Genomic DNA, 17656 nt, shown 5'->3' with positions numbered 1-17656 from the left:
TATTGCAGTAGCAAATGCATTTCACCAAGTAACAAAACTTTACAATAGAAAGCAAACATTAATTTATTGGGAAATCATACCTTAGACCAAGTTACTTGAGGCTGAGGTCGTCCTGTTATTTTACATGAGAATTTGCCTGTTTGGCCTTCACGCACAACAACTCTATTGGGTTTTGTAGCAAACTTTGGTGGACTCTCTCCCCAGATGCTTGGCCTAAGCTCCACAGGTGGAACAGTAAGTCTTCCCCTAAAAAGGTAATTGACATCCTGATTTTAAAGAAGAACAACTAGAAGTTGTTGTTGTTAAAGCACATTTCAGGAAGCATTTTAGAGTAGAAGATTTTCAGCTATACACTTTTTTTTTGTTTGTTTGTTTTTTGTCAATGGAAGAAATGCAAATGCTGGTGATAACTGCTCTTGACTCCTCATGCAGCTAAATAGCACAGTGCCACATCCTCATCCAGCAGACACATAACTCATAGGACAGATCCTGGGGATATGAGTTGCTTATGAGAAGAGCTGGACAAACTAAATGAAAAGAAACGCTACATACATTTAGTTTTCCCTCTTTTCTGTTTCTTAATTGTCCCCTAATAGATTATTTGTGCATACTTGTTCAATGTTCACAGTTCTTTATCATACAGTTTGTTTCAACATTCAGTGCAATTTCTGAATATAAATCATCAATTTCTTTTGGCAACATTTTTGACATATCCTGCTAAAGCAAACATGGAAATGGCACAGAAACCTGTCGAAATAGCAGTGAATGTCTTTTAAGTGTAAAATCCAGCTCTATTTAAATGGATGGCACATCTGGGAAACCACATGTGGAATGAAACTAGAATGACAAGAGTGACTGCAATCCAAAACCCACAGTTAGGTAGCCATAAAACTTCAAACATCAAACAGTAACACAGCAAGAAAAAGAAATTTGCAACGTCAGGTATGTTAATGTGAAAGAGAACACTCACATTCTTTGCTCTAAAGCCCTGGTACAACAAAGACACACATTAACAGATGGCAATCAGTAATTTTTTCCTTTTTTTTAACCTTTAATTTCAAGCAAACGGAACCACTTTCAAGACCTTCATTTCCAGATGGCCTTTTACCATATGCAAGTAAGATGTCAGTACCTCACAATTTCTACCAGGTGTCACATACTAAAAGAGAGCACATTGCCAAGGTGCTACCAAGACATGATTGTTGCCAAATAGGCAACTCGAGGTTTCTAAATAAGAAACAAGACCATGATGAAAGGATTTATATGGACAGGAGGATCAGTAAAAGCTTGAGAGAGAGGACTGTAATATGCGAAAATGGGAAACAATCATAGAACTAAATATCAGATAGCTTTTAATGTTGTCCTCCTCAAGCTACCTCTAAGGCATGGTTGAAAGAAGGCTCTTCTGTGTACCAGAGTAAATCATTGCAGATCTCTTAATCAACCTGGCACCAGGCTACACCAAACCAGAATATGTCTTTCTTCCAGGCTACTATGTAATATTTAAATTATATATGAGAGAATGCTGGTTTCAGTTGGTTTTCTTTCTTTCTAATCAGTCTAAAAGCAGTATTTTTTCTGATTTTTAAAAGATGCCTGTCAGGTTATGGAAGATGCAGGGAAAGCTTCTGGAATATCAGAGAGCAAAGACAGGAGTGTGCAAAACTGCAGCACAGATACCAGCAGGAGGTTCTGTTTTCAGCCATAAGAATTCCTGTCAGTATGAAGGAGCAGTAGTTGTATCAAGCTACTTATGCCTTCCTGGTAGCCTCAAACATTTTACTGACAGAGCAGTTCCCATAGTATCTATTCTGCTTGGGTTAAATGGAGGGTTGGACTTAACGCACTTGACTTCACAATTATCTGTTTGTTTTCAGATTGTTCCTGTAGTTGACACTCATCTCTAAAGGAGCTAAGAACTTTGAGCTGATGAAGCTAACCTTGTCTTTCCTCTGTGAGCACAGACATTCCTGCTATTCTCATCTTGCTAATGTGAGCAAATATGCCAACCAATTACTTTATTCCAACGTCATGATGTGCAAAATTGAGTCATTAACTATCAGGCTTTTCTTTCCTCCATTTCCCTCATTCTTGAACAGGCAAAAAGCATTGGGGATACATTTCCAGTGAGGAACTTTTGAGATCTAGACAAGAATCCAACCCTCAGTCTGGCTCTCAGACTGAATCAAAGCTATGGACAAGATGGAGGAAGAACTTGAAAGAAAAAGTCCATATCCTTTAGAAAGAGTAATTTTACTTGTTTACCCACCAAAATACATTCATGCATCTGTTAAACAATATCAAAGCCCTTGGACTTCTTACCCAGGGGTTTTGGCACTGGACGGTAGGCTGTATTTCTTCAAGGAGTTTCCTGTGAGCACAAGACAGGAAAATAGGAAGTAAGAATTTTTGACAAGACCATTAGGAATTACAGATACTAGACTATGTAAAGCATGCATTTCTCCAGGTTTCAAAAATGAAGGAGGAATGCAACACCTGCAATATGAGGTTACGTGATCTAAAGCCTGAAGTTAGGCTCTCCAATTTCAAGAACAGGTTTTAGCAGAGTTACCATCTAGCCTTTGACCTCAGTGGCAACTACACTGCCGACTATTCATGCAAAAATATTTTTGAATGAATAACAATGTCTAATTTCTACAGCACTAATAATAATTAGATAGCATATATATATATATTTTAGACTCTGAAGGAGGTCTTGCATTGCTTGCCTGTTTTTGTTATTTTGGTTGTTGCTCTGATGAATATCTTTTCAAAAAGACCATTCTTTTTGAAGCTCTGAAGTTCATCCTACTTACTGGCGTTAGCAACAGGGATATGTGTATATGAAATCATGTAAGCTCAGCGCCATCTACTGCACACAGCATTCCTGGCAGACCTGGCGCAGAAAAAATGGATAGTGGCCTGAGATAGATCCAAAGTGGCAGCTTGGAGCAAACAGCTCTGATGGCTGTGAAGAAAGAAATTATGCTAGCACTTCCTAAGGATTTACACTGACTTTCAGATAGAGCGGTAGGATAGAAAAACTAGAAAATGTCACTCATATTTTCAGGTAACAGTCAGCCCAATGTAGAATTCTTTGCTGAAAACAAAAAAAATCCTGTGCCTTGCCATCCTGATGTGTAGAGGGGTTAAAAATCCCTTTATGAGGAGATAAAGACCACTTTAATTCTTAAATTCTGTTAAATTCAGTCATTGGGGGCTACCAAGGAATTGTTTTTGAACAGCACCAAAGCCCATGTCAGAACACCTGATATAAAAACATGTTTAAAAAAACCCCACCTCCAAAGAAGTTGTTTCTCAGATAGCTTTAAACTAGGGAATAAAATGATTTTACACATTTTTTTTTTTAAACAGAAGGCAATATATATCGTGTCAGACATATGCATGATTCAGTGTGTACTCCAAAGATGTGTGTAAGAGATTTTTTACTCAGAATACACCAAGTGCTGATTGTTTCAGGCCAGCTGTCAATTTTTGCTGTGCTTCAGGAATTCAATGCAAAGTTGTGACCTGAGATGCTTTGATATTTAGCAGATTTCCAGGAGGACTGAACAGCTAAGAGAAAAGAAGCACAGTTGATTTCCATTATTCCTTGGCTTTTTGTCACTCTTTACATTTTAAATATGGCAGTTTGCAACTATTTAATATGCAGATGTTCTCTTAAAAATTCCTGGGCTTGATCTTAGCTGTTTCCATGTAACATTAAATATGCAATTGCAACCAGGCGTTCAACTTAGCAAAGGGAAGCACACATGCAGAACACCAGGAGGATATTGACTCAGTGTGCCTGTTTGATATGCTGTGAAGCTTCAAGATCCCCATTGCTCTTACTGCCCAAGAGAAAATGTTAACTTTGCAGGCTAAGATGACTCCCCTGCCATGTTAACTTGAGCAATCAACCAAAAGTATGGATAACCTCCAAAAGAGATCCAAAACAGTATTGGATCATTGTAAAGCCTGAGTAACTATCACAGAATCACAAAGCTGTAGTGTCTCTTGTAGGGGCTGGAAGGGACCTCCAGAGATCATCGAGTTCAACCTCCCTGCAAAGCAGACCTGAACTGTCCATAAACAAAGCCAGGAAGGAAATAGTACTCAACAGTTAAGATAACAAGTAGTTCAGATGTAGGAGTAGAAAGGCTGTCAATACCACTACAATACTTGGACTAGGAAAGGAGGAACAACAGAAAGAACGTAACTTGGAGTAAGAAAAATTGTTCAGGCCTTGCACCTCAGAAGCTGAACATGTAAACTAAGCAGTCCTCCTCTTGTAGAGGAAAAATGAAGTCTGGTAGAAGTTCTCTGTTTCTTTTAGGAAAGCCTCTGAAACAACTTTCAGGCTGCCTCAAAATGGTGGCCAAACTTCCAAAGGAAGATGTACTTTACAGATATTATTTCCAATATTCTGTTAGGATAAAAATTCTGTTTTAACAATATCAACAACAACAACAAAAAACAAAACCAACCTAAAAACTCACATTCTGTTAGCAAATATTTTACATTTTTACAAATATGTAAATGTCATTGTTAGTAACCATGTGTTTCCTCACTGGAATGCATATTAACATTTAGCCATATAATATGCTATAGTACATAATCATATCACAGATCCTAAAGGTTTCATCAATTTAATTGAAGCCTTTGCATAATTTTTCAAAATATTAGATTGGATTTAAATGAGAATTCTGTGAATGACCTGAATTAATATCCCATTCATGGTTAATTGATCGTAAGGTTTGGGGGAAAGAGGGCATTAAATCTAGCATCCAGAAATGGAAATATTACAATACAGATGCCCCACTCCCTGAATCCTTGTTAGACTTACAGCTATGAAAAAGGGATTTCTCCTGTACCAGAGAAGAGTGCTACTCTTGCAACAGTGAGAAAACATGTATGTACTGTTATGATCTTAACTGGATGGGTGTTTTAACACAACCTATTCATTTAATTAAACTCTATTATTATCACAGTGGCAGTTTAAGTATTGTCTTACCTTCCACAGTCAATTCCACAGTCACTTGACGAACCCCACCATCGTTTGCAGCCTCACAGGTGTATTTACCACTATCACCTTCCTGCACACCTTTGATTACCAAGCTGAATATCCCCCGAATGCTGTGGTCCACCACATAATGGTCTCCTTCTGGGAGAGGGTGTCCATTTCTGTACCACGTGATCTGTGGCTCAGGGTAGCCTCTGACCTGGAACGATGTGAGAAAGAGTGGAGAATGAAGGCAAACAGATGATGTTATTAGGAAGAAATGTTGGACATTTAGCAATACAGTGGAAAGTTCTTGACACAGGAGCTGTTTAACACATGCTTCTCGCAAGCCAAATGGCAGAACATAATGAAATGAAGAAACTTTTGGCTAAGTCAAACTGTTAAAATCATAAGACTGGAGAAGCAGATAGATACCTATGCAAAAGTTTCCCACTAGAATGGTTTGCCTACGGAAGCAGAGAAACGGTGCTTATGAAAAATCTTGATGCGTGGGTTTTCATTGTTCAGAGATTCAAAAGGCAGAAGTACTACTATATATCTCTAAGTATTCAAGACTGCAAGGTATCTATGCCAAACATTTTTAGCATGGCTGCTAAGGATTAGGCTTATACTGTAAATCTGCATGGAGCTATCTAGTTTTCATACATGCTGAGATGTAGTGGCTCCAGACAGTTTACAGGCAAGAGGTACAAGTACATGCCACCTTCTGTCTTGAAAAAGCAGAAGCTGTCTTTAAAAACAGAAGACAAGGGGTTGCCACTTGAGGTAGTGTCATTAAGGGAATTCTCATGTGATGGTGGCAAGTGAACAATAAAGACCTAGATATGTTCACAAAAACATACTGATATGCTTAAGGAGCTTTGTGGTCTACTGGTCGCCCAAAGAACAGATTTCAAGAAAATAAAGCAGCCCTATGCTCATTACACAGCAACCACATTAATATATCCTTGCCTGCTAAGGCATTAGTGATACCTTCAGATTTGCAGACAGATTCTGAGTAACTGAGAACCAAGTTATTGATTTCAGTTAGGCTGTTGAAACCTGCCTGCTGAGAATCTGTCTTTTTCAGAAAAGGATGGAAAAACCAGACATATACCAGTTTCCATCAGTGAATTATCTCCTTAGGCAAAGTTTCTTCCTCTGCTTTATGAGATGTGCCATCCGCTTTGAAGGTTGGTTTAGTATGTGTTAACTGTTAGCACACTTCCCCTGTTGTCATAACAACCTCTGATTACAACCTCTGAAGTTTTCCCCACTTCTTTCCTATTCCCCCACTCTGATATGATAGCATGCCATCTTCTGACTCTTTGATCCTTTGCCTAAATGCCATGAAAAATAAATAACTGAGTGGATCAAGATGAACTTGGGTAAGCAATCATGTCTGAGTTTGCTCACTAGGCAAGTGGCAATACTGCATATTGAACTATATTTTAAAACCTTGGCAACTGAACAGGAAGTCCCTTCAAATTCCAGGTGGGCAAAATACTGATTATCTTGACATGAAGATGACTTGATTGTGGCTTGTCCAAATTCCTCCTTGCAGACTCCTCTCACCTTCAAATCACCAATTCAGCTCAGCTTTCCTCAGACTACATAGTATTTATTCTCCAGATCACAATTCTTAGCCAAACAGACTCACCCATCCTTAGGTTCTCCTCTTTCAAAACCTTTCAGTTCCACCTTACTACGTCTGGGCTTCTCATCTGTCTGAGCTTAAGCTACAGCTATCAGAAATTTGTCTCTTTCCTTTAATTCCTTACATATCAATTCAGAAAAATTAATGTTGCCAGTGATGTGGTGGCCACTTCTTCCTGACATTTCTTAATATACGGAGAGGGAACATTAATGAATCTGCTCAGTAAATTTTCCACTTCTGGTACAAACTTCCTCAGTTCTCTCCAAGAAACAATTATTTTTACCTCAGCAAGAGCCATGTTCTATGCTGAACGCATTGTGGATCCCTGCGCAGTGGGATCAATCACTGTTTACAAACTACCCTAGCATCTTGAAAAGCTCTTTTGGCCATGTCTTTTTTTGCTTTCTGAAAAACAGCAGATCCTACTCAGCCATGTCCCCTACCACTTCTCCAGAATTGGTTTAGTGCTTAATGAGAGGGCAGGCTCTCAGGAATGGATGTCTTTCTCAGTATGTCTAATTTTCACAAAAAGAAGCTAGTGGAACTTCAGGGTTTTGTTTGTTTGTTTTTGGTGGTGTAGTTCTTGAGAGTTGATGATATGTTCACTGGTAAAGAATGTGATTTGTACCACAAAACCATTTCTTATCGTAGTATTGTCAATGCCCTTCTGCCTGTCTTCTCATTTTGGATTAAGTGACTTATCCAAAACCAAAGAATGTCTTAGGAGGGAGTTTATACCTGTCATTTATGCTTTACAAAATACCAAATTTTCAATCATTCTTTGTGGTGTTTTTTAAAATGTATCGTTCCATTAAGCTTCAAACAAGTCTTTGAATACTTCCAAGGGAACTATTGGGATTGCAGCAGTAGCAATCATCTTACTTTTATTTACCTTATTCTTTTGTCGTATTCTTAATTCCTTCTTGGTCCACATGAAGCCATTCTTACCCGGCCCCTCAAATTCAGGTAGACAATTATACATGCTTTTCCAGTATTAAATAGCTAAGCACACATTAAGTATTTTTCCATTTCTTCCATGTGTGTCTGTTTCATACTTGTTATACCTGTATTATTGTGTTTATCTGCAACTCTACACTGAGGAAATGGCATCCAGAAAAATAGAGACACAGGCAATCAGCACGCCATTTCTTTTCAGAACGTTGCGTCATTCCATTCCCAATCTTGGTTGATTTTGTTTTGTTTGTTTCATTTTTGTCAAAATTGACATAAGGGGCAAGTAGGAGTTTTGTGAATTGCTCTGTTGCAAGAATTTATTTCAGGTTTTGGTTTGGAATGTGTTTCAAACTGAGCCAGCCCTCTCTGAAATACATAGTCTTGCCATAAAAGTGTCAGGGATCCTTAAACCTACCACTGGTTACTAGGTTTTGATTCTAATGGATCAGTTCCAGAACTGCAGCAGGTTTTATATTCCTTCTCAGCCTTTCCAGAACTCACTAAAAACATCTGCCTTGAATAAATCCACAGTGAAGAGAAATTTATCTGCTTATTTAATGCCCAGCAGCAGAAGGCTATAACCTTTATTTACAGCATGGTGTGTCTGAGCATTGCCAGTCCCATTGAGGCTGTGGCTTTTCTTTACCTGCTCAACAACACCGACAAGTGGAAAATTGACTGCAAGGAGTATATACACTGTGAGGTCTGAGTTTTTGTTAGAACTCATCGATCCTTCACCACAGTCTTGGAGAAGTGGACTAGATAAGTCAAGGTAAAACAAATCTCCTGCCTCACACATCAACATGGTAAGTGAATAGAGCTGAGAAAGAAGCTGTTGCCTGTAAAACTTTGAGAGTTAAGATTCAGCTCTGCATCAAGGTTTGGGGAAATGCTAATGAAAAGGAATGATGTTCCCAAATAAAAGAAACAAGGAGAAGTTGTCCAACAAGTCTACTGAAGCTATTCACTAAAGGACAATATTATTAAAAAATCTGCTGAAAACTAGTCACTGTTGTCACAAACCTAAAGGCATTCAGTGACATCTGAGGCCAAATATATTCAGAAACCCTTTTAAATCAAAGAATCATAGAATTGATTGAGTTGAAGGGACCTGTAAAGGTCATCTGGTCCAACTCCCCTGCAAAGAATATGGACACCCACAGCTTGATCAGGTGCTCAGAGCCCCATCCAGCCTGATCTTGGACATCCCCAAGAACAGGGCATCCACCACTTCTTTGGTCAACTTTTGCCAGTGCCTCATCACCCTTACTGTAAAAAATTCTTCCTTCCCCTTCTTTCTTGTAGCCTCCTTTAAAATACTGGAAGTTCTCCATCAGATCTTCCTGGAGTCTCTCTTCTCCAGGCCGAACAGCCCCAGGACATTCAGCCTGTCCTCATAGGGGAGGTGTTTCCCTGTCTGTTCCAAAGTAAAGGAAAGCTTTTTCTAAAACTTGGCCTGCATCTATGCTCCATAAAACAGCTGCTTATATATCAATTCCAAAAGGCATAGGTTTGCCTATTTAACTGTAGCAGCTTTGGGTAATCTGATGAGCTCTTTTGGATCATGCTTTTAACTCCCATTCAGACCCTACTTTGTGATAACTGTCACTGCTTTCAGTGAGATTAACAATGAATGCAATCCCAGAATCTCCAAAAAGAATCAGGCACAAATAGCAAAAATCCAAAGCACAAGCAGCTGTGAACTATTGATGGGCTGCATAACATTGTTGTTACTCCCTTTGACAATAGCACCTTAAGATTCTTGGAAATGTTGGCAAACTGTGCGTGGCATATTCAAGTATATCATTCATTACACTGGCTGAAGCATTCCATTCTTGATGTTAAGGGCTTGATAAATGTCACTTGTTTCTACTCAAGGTTACAGCAACACACAAACAAAAAGACCAGAAAGAAATTGCCCCTAATTACATCATGTATAGACAAGCACATCAAAAGCTGTACCAAGAAAAACTGGCAGTGATACAACTGTCATGAAATTGCTATTCAAAATAACTCCCCTCATAAAGATGACTTCATATGCTGCAATATGAATTCCGCTAACCACTAAAAGTCTTCTCAGAAGGCCATTGTTCCCTCATGAAATCAGAATTTTAAAACATCCAGAATCTGTCAGCACACAGTGTTCAGTACTGCTGCTTTCTCTATAGCCTGCCTTTGCGCTTTACTTCCACAAAATTCAGAATTAAAATCACAGTAAGTAAACTATTAAATCACTGAATAAGAAGATTGGTTGTATTTGGGTGGTTTCAGTTCATCTAAAGAACGACTGATTTTGAATTTATCTTTGAAAGACACAAATGTGCTTTTTTCCACTGTCATCACTGTGAGTCCATACAGCAGTTTGAAAAACATCTATCAGGAATGGGGGGTATGAAGTTGACTCTGCCTTGAGGAAAAATGAATTAATTGAACACTAGTGAGAAACAGGGCTGAAAGAAACCATGGCTATAAGGTCATGTATATTAAATTCTAATTGAATTCACAACAAATGGTTGAAGTGTAATCAAGTTAGGCTAAATTCCTTCTTTCTGTGTTTATATTGGTATCAACTTAGACACATCATTTTTACCATGTTTTATCTCAGTTCATCTGGCTTTTTGGATGTTTCTACTGATCAATTCATTCCTCCTACATGAAAAAAAAAAGATTTCCAGAAACAACTTTGGCCAAAGAACACTTAGAGAAAATGCCCAGTGGGTTGGTAGATGATGTTCACTCTGATGGGAGTGAACTTCTTTAGAGGAACAGAAGTTTTCTTGCTTATTTGGCTGCCTTATCTTGTCTTAACATTAAAGAATGAAACAGTGAAGTAACTTTTTGAGAAGGGTTTGCAGTCTATCCTCTGTCCCATACCTGCTTTCAAATGTAAACCATTTTTTTTTCCCATTTTAAACCATTTAATTTCTATGTAAATTATTATAATGTAAACCATTTTAATTTCTATTACAGCTCAAGGAAAGACCCACCAAGATCAGAACTTACTAAGGAATAAAAGATTGCCTCACTTATTCTTGCCTCCAGTTACAATTGACCTTTTCCAAAGAATGTGCTTTGGAGAGATCATTAGACGTCACACCAGGAGGAGACTTGAATGAGATGCAGAAAACCGTTTAGAATATCTGACCAACTTTGGCCTTTATTCTACAGCCTGCAAACAAAAGCTTGACACAGAAAAGAAGGCCTGGCAAACAGCCATTACAAGCTGGGAGTAAAGCTCTTGTACCTTTGCAAAACTTAAATCCATCATACTGTATCAAGAGAACAGGAGAAGAAATGTGATTAAGCAGCATGACAAATTCTGTAAAAGTAATTATATTCAAGTAAGTGTAAATAAGGGAATAAACTATTTGTAGCACTGACACTTGAAATATGATACGGACTGTATTACATACCTCTTCTGCTAATGTTTAGGTATCAGAAAGTGAAAATTATTCCCTTTATTGCAAGTTACGCAGTAGATGGTCTCGTCTAAATGTCATACAGTTAAAGCCAATCCAGGGCCCTCCTGCAGCCCCCAAGGGATTCAGTCTAAACAGCAACAGTCTTTCTGTGGATGTGGCTTATCCCACAAAAGACTCATCCTAAATCCTTCCCAAAAAGAAGTGTGTTTCCCAGAGTCATTAGGCTCTAGCTAGTGTCCTCTACCTTCAGCAAGAGCCAAATATTTCTGGACCTTGGTCAAAAGACTTGTGAACTGAATTGAGTACTTGAGAGCAGAGGATGCTACAGTAGTAAATGCTCTGTCCAGCTTGCTCTGCAACAAGAAAAAAAGCTATTTCTTGTATAAGTTGTATGAGTTTACACTCACGTGAAATATTAAGTCAATTCTAGGAGAAAAGTACTACAAACCAGTGGAGGTTGCAGTGAACGTGACCCATACAAGGTGATATATTTTTGTTTTTATTTTGGTTAGCACAGGTGAAAAATATGGTTCTGGCCAGCGTAGCTTTTTTGCAGGTCATATAGAAGTACTTCTGCCAGGTTCTAACTGCAGTTTGCTTTAACAAATGAGCAGCAGATTTTCTTGATGAAGAAAAGTGGATATGATACACTGTCAAGATCTTACTGAGAGATTAAACACACACAAACTCTATCTGAAGATAGTTTATCCATTAAAAAAAAAACTTTGTTCTAAAACAGAAAACCTGCCTGGCAAGATTAAATATGAAAATACTGAATATTTGGAATGTAGTAAGATATTTGTTTTGTATGAAAGATTATAGCTATCTCTTATCTCCTCAAATGAGCAGTCTAAAATCTACAATTGCCTCATTGAAAGCAAAACTGGAATACATCACTAAGACTAAACATAGCTCACTTCAAAGCACTATCCGTAGAACCCATAAGAAACAATAATTCTCTTTCTGTAAACTTTGTGTATGTTTTTTTCAAGTGCTGAACTCTGGTACGCTACATCTGGTGTTTAGTTTTCTCATTCTATATGCATACAGCCCTCATAAATTAGTCCTTTGGCCATAATCTTTACTGAAACACTGCTCTGAAGACATCAGTCTTCACAACTGGTGTGTGCAGTTCTCTGGTTCTTCTCCCAGATGGTGTGAAGCAAGGAGAGAAAAATGGCAATGTGAACATTCAAACAAACTGTTGTCTTATCCTAGTACTATGACTAGTAAAAAGAATCAAGAATAGAAAGAATAAAACATCTGATAAGTGCCATCAAATCTGACAACTCATTCTCCTGGCACCTATCCCTAGCACTCATTGCATTCTGGCTTTAGGCAATATCAGACCATGCGTAATTACATTAAATTCCTTTCTTGAACTTCAAACCATATGCATTTTACTTGATTCCAATTCATGGCCATGAAAAGAAAACCTCTGCACAACTAGTCTCCTTGATATTGCTAATGTTATCTTTGTGGGTAAGGGAAAACTCATTCTATCAGCCTTGAGTGAAAAGATAATACACTACTGGAGCATCCAAAAGACTGCAAGCTTTGCCATTATCCCTTTAGCCCTGATGAGAGATCAGGAGATATTATCTGAGGAAGATAAGAAGGCCCAGAAGTAAAAAGAGATTTAGTAACTCTTTTCCTACTTATTTAAAAGCTGTTCCTTTAAAATCATTGTTTCAGCAACATAATGGTTAGTGTGCCATATCACGCTTACTTCTACATAATCCTAGAAAAAGTTGTGGATACTAGGTATGTAAGTGTGTAGCTTTAATGTTTTACTGACTTAAAACATTGACTTAAAAAGTCCTGAATGCTTCTGGCTCCTTTTAACTGCTGTACCAACTTCTTCTAGAAGTCTACTAAAACCTCCACAATATCATAGAGCTAAATGTACAGTGTTCTGATTATGAACACTGCATCTAACTTGTAGATCACCGAATTCAGGTAAGACAGAAGGTAGGGGAGAGTAAAGAGTTCAGGGATTCTTTCTCAATTTTTGTGTGAGAGACCCTTCCTTAAAATTCCATTTTACTATCTGGCAATCTGCAAGGGTTTCTGCAGCACCTTGGCAAAGAGTACATTCATCCATTCTAGAAAGCATGTAATGATTTGATCATGTAGAAGAGTAACTTTCTGCCATGCTTCTGTGCTTATTCCATCCCGGCCACCAATACTGACCATCTAGAACTCTGTAGGAAAATGCTTGACTTGCAGAAAATTTTTTGATGAAAACTTTTGATTAATTTTTGTTGAAATCAGGTCTTGCTTTATTAGACCTCTAATGCTGTATGTGGATTGATGTAGAGGCTGGAAGCATGCTTTCAGTTCAGATCATAAACCAATGTTGACGTTACAAACATACTTATATAATTAGGGGAAACACTTCTATGCAGGTCTAGGGAACTACTGGCACACCCCTCGATTTCTAATTGCCTAAATAAGAATGAAGACCCACAAAGAAGATCCATCTTAAAACAGAATTTGTTATTTTCACCACCTTGACCTGATTATTCAAGAAAGTAGTTCAGGATAAGATCTTTCTTTCCAGGGGTAATAGATAATAAAAGTTGAACTAAGTATGTATTATTTTAGTGTTTTGTATCCATCAGTGCCAAGTGGCATTCATGTTTTATAGTCTAGGCAGAATTAAATTCTTTTGCAGATATCTCCCCACCAATTTTCCTTTTAACTATCTTCAGTAGTTCTAAATTATCTGCAATCTTTGTCATCTCACCATTTTTGCAGATTACAAAGGCGTTGAACACCACACATCAGCACAGATCTTCGGGGGAATCAGCATTCATGGTACTTCCATCGGGGAAGATTTTATAAGCTATCCATAGAAGACATGGTCTGCTAACTGAAATGCAGACAGCAGCTGCAGATGATATTGCCTTCAGTCTTCTACATTTAACCATTTTTGTTTTGTGTAATTCAGTATGGTGAGTTCCCAGAGGTGCATGAAGTACTCAAGGTGCTCAACCACCAGTGTATGGCTGTTTGATTAAGGCATTGCTTTCTCGGGTAACATAACAAGTCCATCTGTGCTGATTTTTTTCTGAAAACTCCAAGAGGAATTTCAGAGCTGCACTGGTGTGAAACTGCTTTGAGTTTATTTAATTTCCAAGTTTGGACATCAGTCCCGGTACGTAAACGTATGCATAAGCCTTACTTACATCTTTTGGAATTAACCAATAGGTGCTTTTCTTAAATTAACTTTTAATTCATTTAAAAAATGAGTTTAATCTTACTGAGTTTAAAGTAACAGTGTTAAAGGGCTCTTTATGCAGTCCCCAAATAACCCAAAATATTACTGTGATGAAGTAGGGAACACTATGAAGGTGGCCTCTACACTTTTTTCTAAGTAGACGTGAGTGGAACCCATTCAGTCTAAAAGATGACACTTGTTCTATATGCATGCATCTATTATGTCAATTTAGTGGACTTGAGACTGTAAACCTCTGTTACACGAGTAGGGGGCATTTTAACTCAGGTGTTGCAATTCCAGACTGACTGTGCTATACTGATGAAGCTTTAATAAACCATTCTACCATAAGCAACACCTGCCTTTCTACTTTCCCATGTTGTAGCCAGCCAGTCAGCCATGACCTATAGCTATTAAAAGCATGAAGAGAATTTTATGCAAAAATTCAGACAAAGATTGCTTAGATGGAGTGCGTGCACTGGGAAGTCCTCTGACACAAACAGTATGAGATTTTACTCTGCCATATGCAAAAGATGCAAGTCTCCACTTTGAAGGAAAACTGCAAATATTAAGCTGTTTTATCTCCCTGATCATAGAATCCAGCTACTCCAAGCCACAGCTCATGTGTAACATCATCTGGTCAAAAAACTCAGGTCATATCACACACAAAAACCAAACCAAACCAAACAAACAAAAAAAAAAAACAGAAAAAATAAACTGCATTAATTATTTGCACAGAGCAATGATCCACTCTTGACAATAATATTTGGGTTTTGACATGGCAGCCATTTTGCTTTAAAGCAAGAAGCAGAGAACAAGCCTTTCGCAAGGCCACATTCTTCATTCTCTGTAATAACATATGCAAAACTATTGTTTCCATTGATAATTATTTCTGAAAGATTGTCATTTTTTCTTACCAATATGATGTTTCAATCTTAATGTGATGTGAACTGATTCTATGTGTTGTGAAACAGAGGCAGCCTAGCCCTCTTGTGGGAGCTATGCCACTGACCAAGACAGCCAGTGTATCTTCCTACTTTCCTAGCTTGAAGATGGTCTTCCCCAGGGAGCAACGTCAATACACGATGCAATCCGCAAGCGTTGAATCTATATAAATTTACATGAGCATTTATATATATATATAAATATATACATTTACATATATACATTTATATAAATTTACATGTGTGATCTACTGTGGAAAATTAATAAGAAGAAACAAAAAGAAAAAAGTGCTCACTGTACTCAAAACACACTGCTGCAACATGCTTGGAGCTCTGAGGTTTGTAACTAACAGCAGTAATCCACATCTGTAGTGTGGTGTGCTAGCTAAAAGTTTTGCTTCTGAATAAACATGTCTCTACGATATCAATTTCCAGCCATGAAAGATTTATTTCTTGCCATTTAGCAGTATGCCAGTGGCCACAGGAAATGCTAAAACTGGGCTTTGTTGCTGAGTTGACTGCACAGTTGCTTGTTCATTTAAAATCTGTTTGCTGATAGCGATGAATGCTGCTGGCAAAGGCAGTGGTTTGAAGAGGCTGTAAATATTCTCCTCAGTTATACATATGGCTTCATTGTTAATACTACTTTGCAAAGCTGACAACCAGATTGGGCATGAAATGTCATTTGTTTTATACTTCATTAAAAAGTAGAACGGATGCGATGACAAATTGACATAAAATGCAAGGTTGGATTGTTAAGATCTGAATACTTCAGACAACCTAGACATCTAGCCTCTATCATAACCAACTACAAAACCTAACCTTTCCAAGTGTAGCATATGCATGTCTTAATCACAGTTTAGCAGAGATAGCTCATGCAGCACAACATACAAGTTAAAGCATATATAATAATAGTCAATGGTTGGGGTTCAACTGTGTAAGAGAGAAAACCTTCAAAATACTAAAAGAAATACCAAACCTAAACTGAAGTGGCTATGAATTTCTAGCTCAACAGTTCAGAATAAATAATTATAGACCTGCTGAGTTCAAGAGAAATTTTGTGGGCCTCTCCTTTTTAATGTTTTCTCTCAAAACTAAAATTTCTGTGATCTTGGTAAGAGACACACGTGCACTCAAAAAATAGCTGTATTTGTTTAAGTTGTGAAAAAAGTGCTTACTCTGCGTATGCTTTCAATAGAGCCCCACTTAACCGCAGTCGCTGGCATTCCTGTTGAGATTTGAACAAATCCATCATAATGCTTTCCATTAAACCTGTGTGTAGTAGTCCACAGAGGAGACAAATCCTTGTCTACAATTCTGTCCACTAGCATACCATAACATGAAAACAACCTAGTTTTTGTGTCAAGGCAATGAGGACCTAATTCTGCTGTTCTGATTTCATTAAGTGATGCTCTTAATCCAAATACAGTCACCTAGATATTGGTGGTATGTGCATTTAATTAGAAATCTTAAATAGCTTCTTGTTTTGGAAAAGAAAGTTATCTCCAAGAACAGGATCACATCTAAGGGATTGGGTGGGCATTGAACTTCTGAAACACACAGTTCAGTTTTGAATCCAGGCATGTACTTCTGTGTAATATACAAACAAGTAAATCTCACTGTGCCTCAGTACTCCATACACATCACAGAGAGCAGCACTATTTTCTCTGCTGTTTTAAGCTATGAAGAGCCCAGCTCTAAACTGGCCTATGTATCTGTTACTGTCAGCAATGCTATAGTAAGTTTCCAGTTGAATTAGGCTGCTTAAGTGGTACCATGAATTAAAAAAAGATAATTATCATTTGGTAGTTTAATTTGTATTCCCAAGATTTTACCATACTACTTCTTCCAGAGCACTGGCTTTTAACATCATTTTGTTATGAAATATTGAATTGTCTACCTACAGTGTCAAACTGCTGAGGTATTCTTTTACCAAAGAACACTAACCTTGTATAAGCAGAAGAATGAAGCTGAAGTCCAGAACGTTCCCAGAAATGGAAATTCTTCATTCATTGTTTGATGAGTATGGGAACATCACATAAAGTGGTTAGATTTCAGATAAAAGATGCCAGATAAAACTAAGAGGAGGAGGCTTTTGTAATTTTTTTTTAAAATTATTTTTACAAAATAGAATGCATCACACTAATACTCTAAGGCCCTGCAAAAACAAAGCAAATGCTACATTCACCGTAACGATAGGGTTACTTTTGTATTATGAAGCACATGGAAATAATGGCAGCCTCTTAAGCCACACAGCTACAATCTGAGATTTTACTGCACAGCTAGAGGCAAATTACCACAGTAAACTATTAATCATGAATCAAGAAAGAGGAGAGCTAGATGAATTCTATCACCAACAGTCAAGTGACTACAAGAACTAATTCATTTGTTATTCTTTGTGTCCTGTTTTCTTTGGGCCATATGTGCAAATTGTTGTCCTCCTCAGAAGAAAAGTTA

The 17656-nt window shown here is 37.8% G+C and overlaps 1 protein-coding gene across 3 annotated transcripts in view; it reads right to left on the bottom strand.

Moving 5' to 3' along the window:
* The window catches only part of MYLK (myosin light chain kinase), a 176859-nt gene that overhangs the window by 100906 nt on the left and 58297 nt on the right, over nucleotides 1-17656 (bottom strand). For all 3 annotated transcript variants that reach the window (XM_048954167.1, XM_048954165.1, XM_048954166.1), the window contains exons 3-5: nucleotides 5015-5222; nucleotides 2323-2371; nucleotides 81-246 (exon numbers count right to left, since the gene is read on the bottom strand). In XM_048954167.1, the coding sequence (XP_048810124.1) occupies nucleotides 81-246; nucleotides 2323-2371; nucleotides 5015-5222 (423 nt within the window). The remainder of the gene's footprint in view (nucleotides 1-80; nucleotides 247-2322; nucleotides 2372-5014; nucleotides 5223-17656) is intronic.

This window comes from Lagopus muta, chromosome 8 (assembly GCF_023343835.1).
Source record: "Lagopus muta isolate bLagMut1 chromosome 8, bLagMut1 primary, whole genome shotgun sequence".
Classification (NCBI taxonomy): Eukaryota; Metazoa; Chordata; class Aves; order Galliformes; family Phasianidae; genus Lagopus; species Lagopus muta.
The sequence above is the reverse complement of the archived record's forward strand: the minus strand, read 5'-3'. Positions and strand labels throughout refer to the sequence as shown.